At 50.2% G+C, this 12,012-nt stretch overlaps 1 protein-coding gene across 4 annotated transcripts in view; it reads right to left on the bottom strand.

Moving 5' to 3' along the window:
• Positions 1–12,012, bottom strand: part of IMMP1L (inner mitochondrial membrane peptidase subunit 1) — a 224,303-nt gene that overhangs the window by 65,657 nt on the left and 146,634 nt on the right. For all 4 annotated transcript variants that reach the window (XM_085648288.1, XM_085648287.1, XM_085648286.1 and 1 more), the window contains exon 3: positions 7,438–7,526. In XM_085648288.1, coding sequence (XP_085504414.1) covers positions 7,438–7,526 — 89 coding nt within the window. The remainder of the gene's footprint in view (positions 1–7,437; positions 7,527–12,012) is intronic.

Raw genomic sequence — 12,012 nt, 5'->3', positions numbered from 1 at the left:
AACGTGAAAGGGAGTCATGAATTTTTGTGAGAAATCACCGCACCAATTTGTCCAGGAAAAGAATGGTGTAGTGCGGTTGCACAAACAGTGCAACAAAATGACATAATTGTTTTCCTGATTGCAGTCTTCAAGATCAGGAGGTGTTGCGAGCAGCTATGCATATGCTCAAAAGCAAACACATGAGGGATGTTAAGACCAAATTAAAGTCCCACTGTGGCATCAAAACAGTTTAAGTGGGAAAACCTGTGCGTCAAACCTTTAATAAACCTCATCACAACAGGTGAATTAAGCAAGAATAGTTGGTTAGGCAAACGCAAAAAGGCCGAAAACGATGACAATCTTATACACTGAGGACTTCAAGGTCTTCCTGGGCTAAAGACAAAACAAGGCAAATTATGCCAGACAGCTTCATCTGTAAGGGGTCAGTGTCCCAAGCACCACACCAAGTTACAATCTTTTTTTTGAAAATTTTTTATTGTGCAGAAAGAAGGTTACAAGCACGGGCCTACAACCACCAGGGCCGGCCGCTAGTAGGTAAAAGATCAAACAGTGCAATCACAATGACTGGCCCACCGGGGCTCCGCACCCTACAGAAGAGCAGACTGCACATAGAGGAAATCAGGATACACCCTTTTAACATAAATAACAACTTAAAACAAAGGCGAGGCAAGAAAACATAAGATGGGCGTCGGGCCACAGCAGGGGTGCGTCCATATCCGACCACCCGATGGCAGTCAAAAAGCAGGGAAACAAAGAGGTAGGGGGGGGGGGAGAGACGGGAATACAAATCTATACTCAGATGTGCCAGATAAATAAGGAACCATCAAGGATCAGGGGGACAAGGCTACATCAGACGTTTCCACCAGGGGGGGAGCACAGATACTTCCACGATACGCATTCCACTGCCCCCAAATTCTGTTCCAAGCCCCGGGTTTACCACGAGCCACATACACCGTCTTTTCCCTGAACATGCACCAGTCCATGTTCTCCTTCCAGACAGACACGGTGGGGGGCCGCTGCGAACCCCAAAGCTGCGCTATGTCCCTCTTTGCTATCATGTTCCCCAGGGCCGCCCACCGAGTCTGGGCCGCGTTATAGTCATTGGGCTCCCACACATTCAGCACACAACGACGCACCTCCGGCAACAGCGTGACCCCGGTGACTCGCCTCATAACCTCATGCACCTGACGCCAGTATTCCACCACCTCGCGGCACTCCCACAGGATGTGGAGAAAGGTGGCACTGTGCCCACAGCCACGCTTGCAGAGCCCGTCCTCAGAAAACCCCATCGAGACCAAACGGGGACCCGTCACGTAAACGCGATGGAGGATCTTAAGCTGGACCAAACGGAGACGGGCCGGGATGGCCACCTCCTTAGGAGATGACAGCGCGGACTGCCAGTCCTCGTCGTCCAACTCAACCCCATCCCCCGTCCATGCCTCCCGTAGACGCACCAAGAGGTCAGCCCGATTATTTATCAATTTTTTATAGATCAAAGAGATAGTACTATCGGGAACGTGACCGTCGAGTATGCGGTCCTCGAGGGGCGAAGAAACAGGGACCGTGGACCCTTCCCCAAAAACCGAGAGCAGGGCATGCCGAACCTGGGCGTAGCGAAAAAACTCCCTCTCACTAAGCTCATACTCGCTCCGGAGCGCCGCGAAGGTCTTGACCGCGCCTTTAACCCACAGATCCCCCACTCTGCTAATACCGATCGTGTCCCAGTGCTCAAAGCCTTTCGTCGTCCAAAGGCTCCCCAGGCGGTCTGAGGCAAACAAGGGAGTAGCACACGTTAAACGCTCACTCCAGCCCATCGCTACATTCGCCGCCTTCCACACCCTTACCGCAATCTTGGTAGGGCCTGTGAGGGTACCACCAGCAGATCGGGAGTAAAGCGCTCTGTTATAATTACCGCCGGGAAGCAGGAATTTATCCATCTCATACGCCGGGTTCAGACCAGGAGCATACGTGGCATGGTTAATTGCCGACAGTTGGGAGGCCCAATAGTACCGTCTAATGTCAGGAAGCGCGATGCCCCCGTCGTACCAGGGGAGAGTAAGCTTTGCCAGACCGATACGCGCCCGCCCGTCCCAGACCAGTCTCCTCTGCAGGCTCTCCACCTCCCGAAAGTAGGCCACCGGAATGACATCAAATGAGTTCTGTAGTGCGTAAAGAAATCTGGGAAGGGACATCATTTTAAACAGGGCCGCGCAACCAAGCGGAGACAGGGGCAACCTACACCAACGAGCCGTATCCACCCTCAAACGTCGGAGTGGAGACAGGAGGTTCTGCTCATAGCGGACCGCCAGGTCCAACGAAACATACACCCCCAGGTACTTAAAGCCTTGTGAGGAGGTTTGGATAGGAAGTAGAGGCGGCAAGACGGGAGGGCCACCGGAGAGAGGGTACACGCAAGATTTGGACCAGTTAATTATCAAACCCGAGTTTTTCCCAAAGGAGGTGAGGACATCAAAGAGAACATTAAGTGACTGTCGCGGCGAGGTGAGGTACAGAAGAATATCATCCGCGTACAGCGAGACCCGATCCTCGAAGCCCGGGGCCCACCGGATCCCTCTGATAGAGGGCTCCCAGCGGAGCCAGGCGGCGAGCGGTTCCAAGGCAAGAGCAAAAAGCAGAGGGGACAACGGGCACCCCTGCCTAGTGCCCCTCCCGAGAGCAAAAGGCCGGGAAGCCCGCCCATTGACAACCACCTGAGCCATTGGTCCGGCATAAAGAAGCTTCACCCAGCTAAGAAATCCCTCCCCAAAGCCAAACTTCTCCAAGACCGCCCAGAGGAATGGCCACTCGATGGTATCAAAGGCCATGGTGGCGTCCAATGAAACCAATACGGCTGGTTCAGAAAAGTATTTCGCCCTAGCTAAGACGCCGTGCAGGCGCCGCAGATTAAGAGCGGTATTACGGTGGGGGATGAAGCCGCATTGATCCGGATGAATCAGATCACAGATAACGCTCAGCAAGCGGTTGGCGAGGACTTTAGCCAGGATTTTGGGTTCTGCGTTTAAGAGGGAGATAGGCCTATATGAAGCACAGCGGCCACGTGGTTTACCCTCCTTAGGAATCACGACTATAGTCGCCAGACGCTGGTCGGCGGGAAGGGAACCCCTCTCGTTCGACTCCTGAAACATACGACGGAGGAAGGGCGCGATTTTATCCGGGCGTAGTTTGTATAGCTCGATCGGCAGGCCATTGGGGCCCATAGCTTTGCCCGAGCGAAGGGAGCCAATCGCGGTAGCAATCTCATCGACGGCCAAGGGGGCATCCAACCGCTCACGGTCCTCGACGGATAAACCGGGCAGGACAATATCCCGTAGTAGAAGACGAGAGTCGTCTTCATCTCTGTCAGACACCGGGGAATACACCGTCCGGAGGTGGTCAGCAAAGCACTCCACAATCTCACCAGGCTCAGTCACACACGCTCCATCCGCAACCCGGAGCTCTGGGACCACACGATTCACTCTCTCCTTCCTATCCAGCCAAGCAATCAATTTACCAGCCTTGTCTCCAGCATCATACAACCTACCCTGCTGCTCCCTATACATGGTCCGGGCAGCGTCAGTAACAAGGGACTTATACTCGAACTGTTTCAGGCTGAGGGCATGTAGCCCATCCGGAGAGACACCCGTCTCCAAGGCCGCCTCCAACCCCAAGATGTCGGTCTCCAGCTTCTCCACCGCCTCCGTCTTAACCTTCTTAGCCGCCACAATCTGGGATAGGGCCTGCCCACGGAGTACTGCCTTAAAAGCTTCCCACAGGGACACTGCGGACATCACCGACCCATCATTCTCAAGGAAGTATTGGTCAATCGACTTGACCAGACTATAGCGGATCGTGGGGTTCCGCAGGTACCAAGGGTTAATAGGAGCGATCCGCCCAGCAGACCGCGTCCCAGTGTCAAAGAGCAACCACAGTGGGGAATGATCAGAAATACCCCGGGCCAGATGCTTAGCCTCTCGAATCCGGGCAGTCTGGGCCGCGGGCATAAGAAAGTAATCCAATCTGGAGAGACTCCCATGCGCCCCAGAGTGAAAAGTGTACTGACACTGTGTAGGATGCATTAACCTCCAGCAATCGACCAGACCGAAGGTCTCCAAGAATCCGCCAAGCCACGCCTGCGCAGCAGGGAGGGCCCTGGGCGGGTGGCGATCCCGGTCACCCGAGACCACCGAATTGAAATCCCCACCCATAAGCAGAAGACTGTCAGGAAGCTCAAGCAGCATTCGACCCACGTCTGAAAAGGTGGAGTTCTGGAGGCCCGGGGGAACATAGACAGAGACCAGGGAAAGGGACTGCCCCTCCCACCGCCCAGTCAAAGCCACATAGCGCCCTCTGTCGTCCGGGACTACCCTGGTGATCTCCAGCGGAAGTGAAGAGCGCAGGAGAATGCCAACCCCTCTAGAGCCAGTGGTGAAACCAGAATGGGCAACGAGTCGGTACCCCCCCCTGTTCATGGCATGACAAACGTTACCCACCAGATGCGTCTCCTGTAAAAACACCACATCAGGAGACATACGTCGCAGATACTGCAGCACAACACCCCGTTTGATACGGTCCCCCAATCCATTGACGTTCCATGACATCAACCTCAACCCGTCCCCCCCCATCCCCTCCAATCGATCAAGGGTCCCCCAGCAGATAGCGCAACGCCCAAGACTAGAACAGAACAAAGACCTCGCATTAAAAACAAAACACACAAATCAAAACCCCCCAACCCCCCCAACTACCAACTCCCCCCACCCTGCACCCCTGCGACCCAAAAAACCACCCCAACTTGCAGTGTGCCTGTCGCCCCATAAACCCCATTCTACGGAAAGACCCCGGAGGAGGAGAGGGACCCGTCCCCAACCGCCCCCCACATAGATCATAATGAAACAAAATGCAAAAGAGAAGTTGAACCCAGCCGAACAGTACAAAATGGCAAAATCAAGGACCAAAGTCACTCCGAGGGAGACCCGCCACCCTCGGTACCAGTAGAGGGCCCAGGCCGGTCCCCGCGGCCCGGCAGCGAGTCAAGCCAGTCACTCACAGTCGCGGGAGAGTCAAAAAAGATTGTCCGATCTTCGTGCTCCACTCGGAGCCTAGCAGGAAAAAGCATGGAGTACTTGAGACCCAGGTTGCGGAGGCGACGCTTTACCCCCTGGAAGCCCATCCTTTGTTTCTGGACAAGTTGGGTGAAGTCCGGGAAAAAGTTAATAGACGCATTCTCATGGCGGACCGGGCCATGGGCCCGCGAGGCCTGCAAAATCACATCTCGGTCTCTGTAGTAGAAAAGTTTGGCAACAATGGGCCTCGGGGGGGGGGGGCCCCCGGCCGCGGCCGACCGCCCGGAACTCGATGGGCCCGCTCCACGGCAAAGAACTTACTCAGGCCGGCGGGGGCAAGATGCTTGAGGATGAGCTCTTCCACCAAGAGATCCACCGGGTGGTTGTCGGAGGACTCCGGGACGCCTACGACGCGGATGTTATTGCGGCGGGCCCGTCCCTCAAAGTCCTCCAGCCGCCGGGCCATCAGATCGTTGGCCGACTTGAGGTCGCCGAGAGCGGCCCGCTGGTCCGACACATCCGCAACCAGGGTGGACGTCCGCACATCAAGCGATTGAACCCTCTTGTTGGTCTTGGAGAGATCCGCCCGAATCAGTGCGACATCAATAGCCACCGTGTCGATTTTACGGGCCAAGGCCTCGTATTGCGTAGCAATAGTCTCCTTGATGCCGTTAATGGCGCCCATAATGTCCTGCAGGGACGGATCCGAGGGCATGGACGAGCCACCACCAGCTTCGTCCGAGGGGGCTCCAGCCGCTCCAGGGGACCCTCTTCCTTGGGTATAGCGGTCCATGTTGTTCGTCTGGACCGGACCCCCGCGGAGGGATGTCTTAGTCTTACGCCCCTCGGGGCCCCCCCTGCCACCCATGAGAACCACGCTCACCAACGGGGACCACCGGCCCAGCGTCAAGGGGGTACCGGCCACTCAGTCAGAAGCCGCACCAGATACCGTGATGCGGCCGGGCGAGGAAACCAAAGTCAACGGACACACTGGTGGCAAGCGGAGACAAGGGCATCCAGCGGAGAGAAACACCCAGCCGCTCCAATCAGTTACGATCTCCAGCCCCTCGGGGATCCAAAAGTGAAACCGAAAGTAATGGAGCGGCCACTGGCACAGATCCGCTGCCGCTGTTGTTCAATTACACCCCGGCTCCACAGGTCACCCTCGCCCCGGGCACAGCCATCGATTGGGCCTCGAAAGTTCCAACCACCGTAGATCAGGATTCCCAGGTCCGATTCGGTTTCTGAAAGAAGGTCAACGTTCAGCCAGAATTCGCCTTCCAGATTCCGTCAGCTAAGTCAGGATAATGTCAGGATAAATTCCGAGGAGCAGCGAGGGTCCGGGGAGCCCTGTGCTCACGCGACCATCTTGGATGCGCGCTAGGCTCCTCCCCTCCCAAGTTACAATCTGGTCCTTGAATCCAGCTCAGACTAGTTTTGTGGAGGGGCATCTGGCGGCAAGGAGGGATCTACCACCTCAAGTGGCAGACTGAAAGCCGTTAACTTCCGCAACTTAATCTGCAAACAGGAGATTTAAGTAGTGAAAACTTGGATATAAGAGTCTGCCTTGCTGCTGGGACAGGAGGTCCATCCAAGTTGTGGCCTGATCAGACGACAGATGCTCATGCTCAAGAGGTCTGAGTACCACACTGTCCTGGCCAAGTCTGTTGCCAATATTGAGCTATTCTATCTATTTAAGAAATATGACAAACTGAATAAATATTCAGGGTTTTAAATGGAAAGTTAGCTATATAAAATGGACTTACAGTCACCTAATTTAACTATGTATATATACCTACCTGATGTTATGCCAAAGAAATCATCATTTTCTACTGCATGAAATGTTGTATTGTAAAATCGTGATGAAATACCAATAAAAAAAAAAGAACGTGAAAGAAAGATGTTTGGTCTATTTTGGTTAAACATGAGAGCACGACAAGCAGTAAATATAACAAACGGCACTCGCAAGAGACCTCACTAGAATTGCCCTTCAGTTTGCCAGGCCAGTGACGCGTGCCAGCTGCATGCTGCAAACTAGTGGGAAAGTTAGGTATGGATATGCAAGAGCTCTCCTCACTCCTGTCGTTGGATTCACCTAAGTTGCCAGCGACACTTCAAACTGGGGAACCCAGACTGTTAATCAGCAAGATCCCCTCGCCAGAGAGCTAATGGAACATGTTCGGTGTTGGCTACCAATCTACAAACTCAGCTGTCTTCTCAGCTGCATTATCAGATGAAAAAGAAAACATTGGCACTCAACATCCACAGATTGATAAGTGCAGGCAAGGGGCAAAATAAGAAAATGTTTATTAGCATATTCAACACGCAGTACGATGTCCACACAAAAAGAATTCACATGCAAGTTGGTGGTACCTACTTTTGAATTGAATAAAAATGCCGACTCAAGTTTTCCGACACAACCAGATCCGAATCGTGAATTGTTGGCTCCATCGACGGGCCAGAACACTGAAAACAAAATGAAATACATTACTTTAATAAAATCTTCTTCTTCTTCAAGTGCGTATCGGGGAAAAAAATACAAACTTTAATCTGCGCCGCGTCTATATACCACTCATACTAAGATGTGCACACATGCTAAATTAAATTATTAAAAACAACACCCTGATGTAAAAATGTAATTTAGTTGCAGTGTGAAAAACAGCACTTGTGAAACAAAGCTACATTGGGTCGGCTGAGAATAAAGTATTTATTATCTAGAAAAGTACATCACGTATAGCAATAGGGAGACGAGAATGACATTTATATCCACCAGAATATGAAGAAACCAGTGGGAGCACGACAGCTACCAGCTTGGCTAATAATGAAATCTTAATATGATATCTGCTATAGGGACTGAGGAGGTGGGGAGGGAGGCACTATGAAATTATCTTACCTCACCTTCATCTTTTTATCTCTTTCCTCAGATGAGGGAATAAATACCTCGAGTAGCTAGCTCCCCATGTGAAAACCAATGAGTTGGATCTAAAACAGAGTTGGTGCTAGAGAAATCCTACCTCTGCAAAGGCTGCGGTGTTTGTGTCTTCTAATGCAGTCAACTTTAGGTGCAGTTCTCACGTAAGATGAAATCTGATATGATAAATACTAGTTTGCATGTGGTTCCTTAAGGTCTTAGGGACATATTTTGAAAGCCTCTGATGTAATGTGCAGCTGAATGACAAGTTCATCTCAGCGGAGGCTCCTCCATTGGGGTGGAGGAGCATCGCCCCGACTGCTGCAAGCGCAGCAGGTACACATAGAAAAATAAAATGGTTACTAACATTTTATTATTCTATGTGCTGCCAGCCGCAGCGAGTGGATGCTGGGGGTGGGGCAGATTCCTGCAGATTACAGGATGACATCATATATACTCAGTGAGATGGTAGACAGCCGGCCAATCTGACATGCGCACTTCAGCCTGCACAATCCAGGCACTGTAAAACAGCCAAGGGATTGCAGGCACAGGCTCCCAGCCTCAAAAGGAGCGCTGTATTAGCCTGCTCCAACCAATCAGGAAGTAAACCACCTTCCTTTCCTGCTTCTCGTCGTCTGAGAGAGCAGTACATATTGGTGAGTTTTATGGCACCCCGCACACCACTGATTTATAAAGTTGCAAGCCGCCCCTGGTACTGTTCATGTATGTATGTATTGGTATTTATAGCACAAACGTAGCTATAAAGCAACAGAACGCTGTACATTATATGAGGGGTTGGGAGATTGTCTTGTAGATCATGTACAGGTAGATTAAGTTATTTGCCTAGAATAACACAATGTTGAGTCTAGCGCCGAGGATGGGATTCAAACCTGGGTCCCCGAGTTCCAAAGGCAGTAGTTTGAGCTCTAGCCTAGCAGGGAGCAGCGAGCACTTAAACTTCATTCCAACTTCCTCTATTTCTAGTGTCTGTCTGTATTCTGTAATTCTATTGTGGGTAGGACTGTAAGCCTTTTGTGGTAGCCAATGCTTACATCTTCTCTTAAGTTTATTGCAACTCGCCATCCAAAATCCTTTGTTTTAATCAGTAAGATATACACATACATTTATATTTGGGAAGCCATCGTGCACTGTCTACAAAACTACGTTTTCATCTGGACATATTCGATCAGGAGGGCATCCATATTTCTGATAATACACCTCCAATTTTGTATATATGAAAAATACCCTTGTTTGATTTGTTTTCGCTCTAATTCCTCCCACTCTCCCCTGCATCATTAACTTTTATTTACCATGTGTGCAATACGGTAACGTAACACCAAAACCTATATTCCACTATGATTGTCAAGCCATCAGCTTTCACTGTATACCTTATGTAAGACATTGGGATATTACTTGGGGTGACCGACTACCCACCTCAATGAATAATCACATCCCTTTTGAGGGTGAATCCCCATAGTCGCTAAATTAACCAGAGCTCAACCCGCTGCTGGATATAGGACAGAGCAAACAGGCTTCACTTTGGGCAATGTGTAATGCATTTATGCAGTACCAAAACAGTAATAAAGTAGGGGTGGGCGTAATTTGCGTAGTCACGCTACGCAAAGCTCCGTGAAACAGTAAAAAACTCTCCGCAAACACGCAGAAATTCCGCGAACACACGGAATTGCTTGTTCCGCCCGTTCGCGATGCTTTTTTCCTGTTCGCGAACGCTGTTTGCATGCTCGATGGTAAATATCTCGCGAACACATTTTGAAAGTGCGCGAACACATTTTGAAAGTGCGAACAAGCAAAAAATTCTGCGAAGCCGCGGAATTTTGGGCAATTCCGCGTTCTCCGCGGTACACGAAATTACCCAATCTCCGCAAATTCCGCGAGTGGAATGCAATTTACCGCCCAGGCCTATAATAAAGTCAAAATGCAAGACAATACAAATCCAAAACCAAATTAGAAAAATAAAAGTATAATTTAATAAACAAAATAACACAGCACAACTGGCCAATGATAGTCAATGGTTGTGGTAGACAGAGACCTAGGCACAATTTGAGGCTGACTACAATGTAGCATAGGCCGGATACAGCAACCATGTTTGTCCTGGTCAAAGATTTTACCTACTGTCTTAGTACTTTTAGTCCCAATCCATTACAGGAGCAGAATTCTAAAGCCCACCAGGCCCTCCGGGGAGACACTACGAGGCTCAGAGGGAATCATGCAGAGGCCAACAGCAGAGTTCAGCCCACATCCAGTTACCACTGGTCGGCCAGGTACTTGCAGAAAAAGGCCCTTTTGGAGCTTGCCGTATCCCTGTAGCTTGCACAGGATGTCAGCATTATGCACCTTGGAGTCAACTCCTTTGTCCTGGGTACAAGAGGGAGCAGGCTCAGTCCTTCAGGGCTCCTCTCAGGACACAGACAGCAGGTCCACTCCTCTTCTGTCTTCTGCATGTCCAGGACGTGTTCTTAAGTGGGTGCCTAGAAGTGCCGCATTTATGCCTAGCACGAGTTAGTGGGTGGGGATGACACCTGGGCATGCCTTAACCAATGGTGTAAAGGTTCCTGTGGTCAACCTTACACATTTTCAAAATGGCTAAAGTCGTAGCCCATACTAAACTTAAGCTCTGAGGGTTTGCGTGGGGAGTATACTGCGATAAACCTAGTGAGTCACCACATCTAACAAACTCTAGTTTCAGGCAACTACTGTGCCCACAAAAACCCAGAGACAGAAGTCCGGTAGGACAGAGACAGGATTCTTCAGCAACTAGACAGTAGGTCCACTCAAGCTGTCTTAGCATCCTGTTGTCTCCGCTTTCAAAAATGCCATTGGTTATATGTAAACCAAGAGACCGAAGTCGGGTAGGACAAAAGCAGAGTCCTTCCGCAACCAGACAGCACACTGTAATGAATGTGCTTTTCACTAAAAGGGCACACCCAAACCCTGCACTCCCACCTGGGAGGCAAATTTACCACTGCACCTTTAAATAATACACGTTTGCACAGCACTTCCCAAAGACGAGGAAAGGACACAGCACTCCCTTCAGGTAAGGCAAGAAAACAAATTCTGGTGCATTTGAAATAACACACACAAGTTTATTAATGTAATGTTTGGAACGGTAGGCCAAATAGATCAGTAAATGCAGATTCCCAAATATCAAGTAACTACAATGAACAATTGAAATAAAATGCAGTATATATACAAATAGCAAACAGTAGAAAATATATTCAAAATGGTTAGGAACACCTCACCGATTGAATTTGCATCCTTGCCAACTCAAGCTAGGGAAGCCCTTCAATAGCCCAGGATGGAGTTTCAATCAGGACTCAAGTTTCGTCACCTCCACAGCAATACGTCTATTCTGTGGAGAACTTCCACCTGGCCCCCGAAGGCTCACAGCTTAAATATCATTACTCAACGTGAGGTGAAGCTTCTAGAAAACCTTGCCCCCTTCTCATTAGAAAAAACCGAGCTGGCTGTACCAGTCTGCATCAAGGCCAAAACGGAGGCTGGCCAAGCTCCCGTATTTCGACTTTGAGGCAGAGTTGTACATTCTCACATCTTCCAGCCTCTATCCTGACGAAGCTCCCACAAGGCCTTCCAGGGTACATTAAACAAAAGCAATCGCTCAGAAAAACAGAAATACCTTGAATGTGATTAACCCAAACAACTTGCAAGCACTGCTGTGCACGCAGAAGAACTGCAGCAAGGCAAAGCCAGGGAAAAGGATAATTCCTGTCATACAAGGGAAACACGCCCTTATGTAAACAGGAGAGCTGTTACATAACTCAAGGAAAACACGCCCTTATGTAAACAGGAGAGCTGTTACATAACTCAAGGGAAACACGCCCTTATGTAAACAGGAGAGCTGTTACATAACTCAAGGGAAACACGCCCTTATGTAAACAGGAGAGCTGTTACATAACTCAAGGAAACACGCCCTTATGTAAACAGGAGAGCTGTTACATAACTCAAGGAAAACACGCCCTATAAAGGGAGGAACCGGGAGGCACAACGCTGTCGGATATTGTG

This window comes from Triturus cristatus, chromosome 3_2 (genome assembly GCF_964204655.1).
Source record: "Triturus cristatus chromosome 3_2, aTriCri1.1, whole genome shotgun sequence".
Lineage (NCBI taxonomy): Eukaryota > Metazoa > Chordata > Amphibia > Caudata > Salamandridae > Triturus > Triturus cristatus.
Note: the sequence above shows the minus strand (reverse complement) of the source record. Positions and strands in the feature narration are given on the sequence as shown.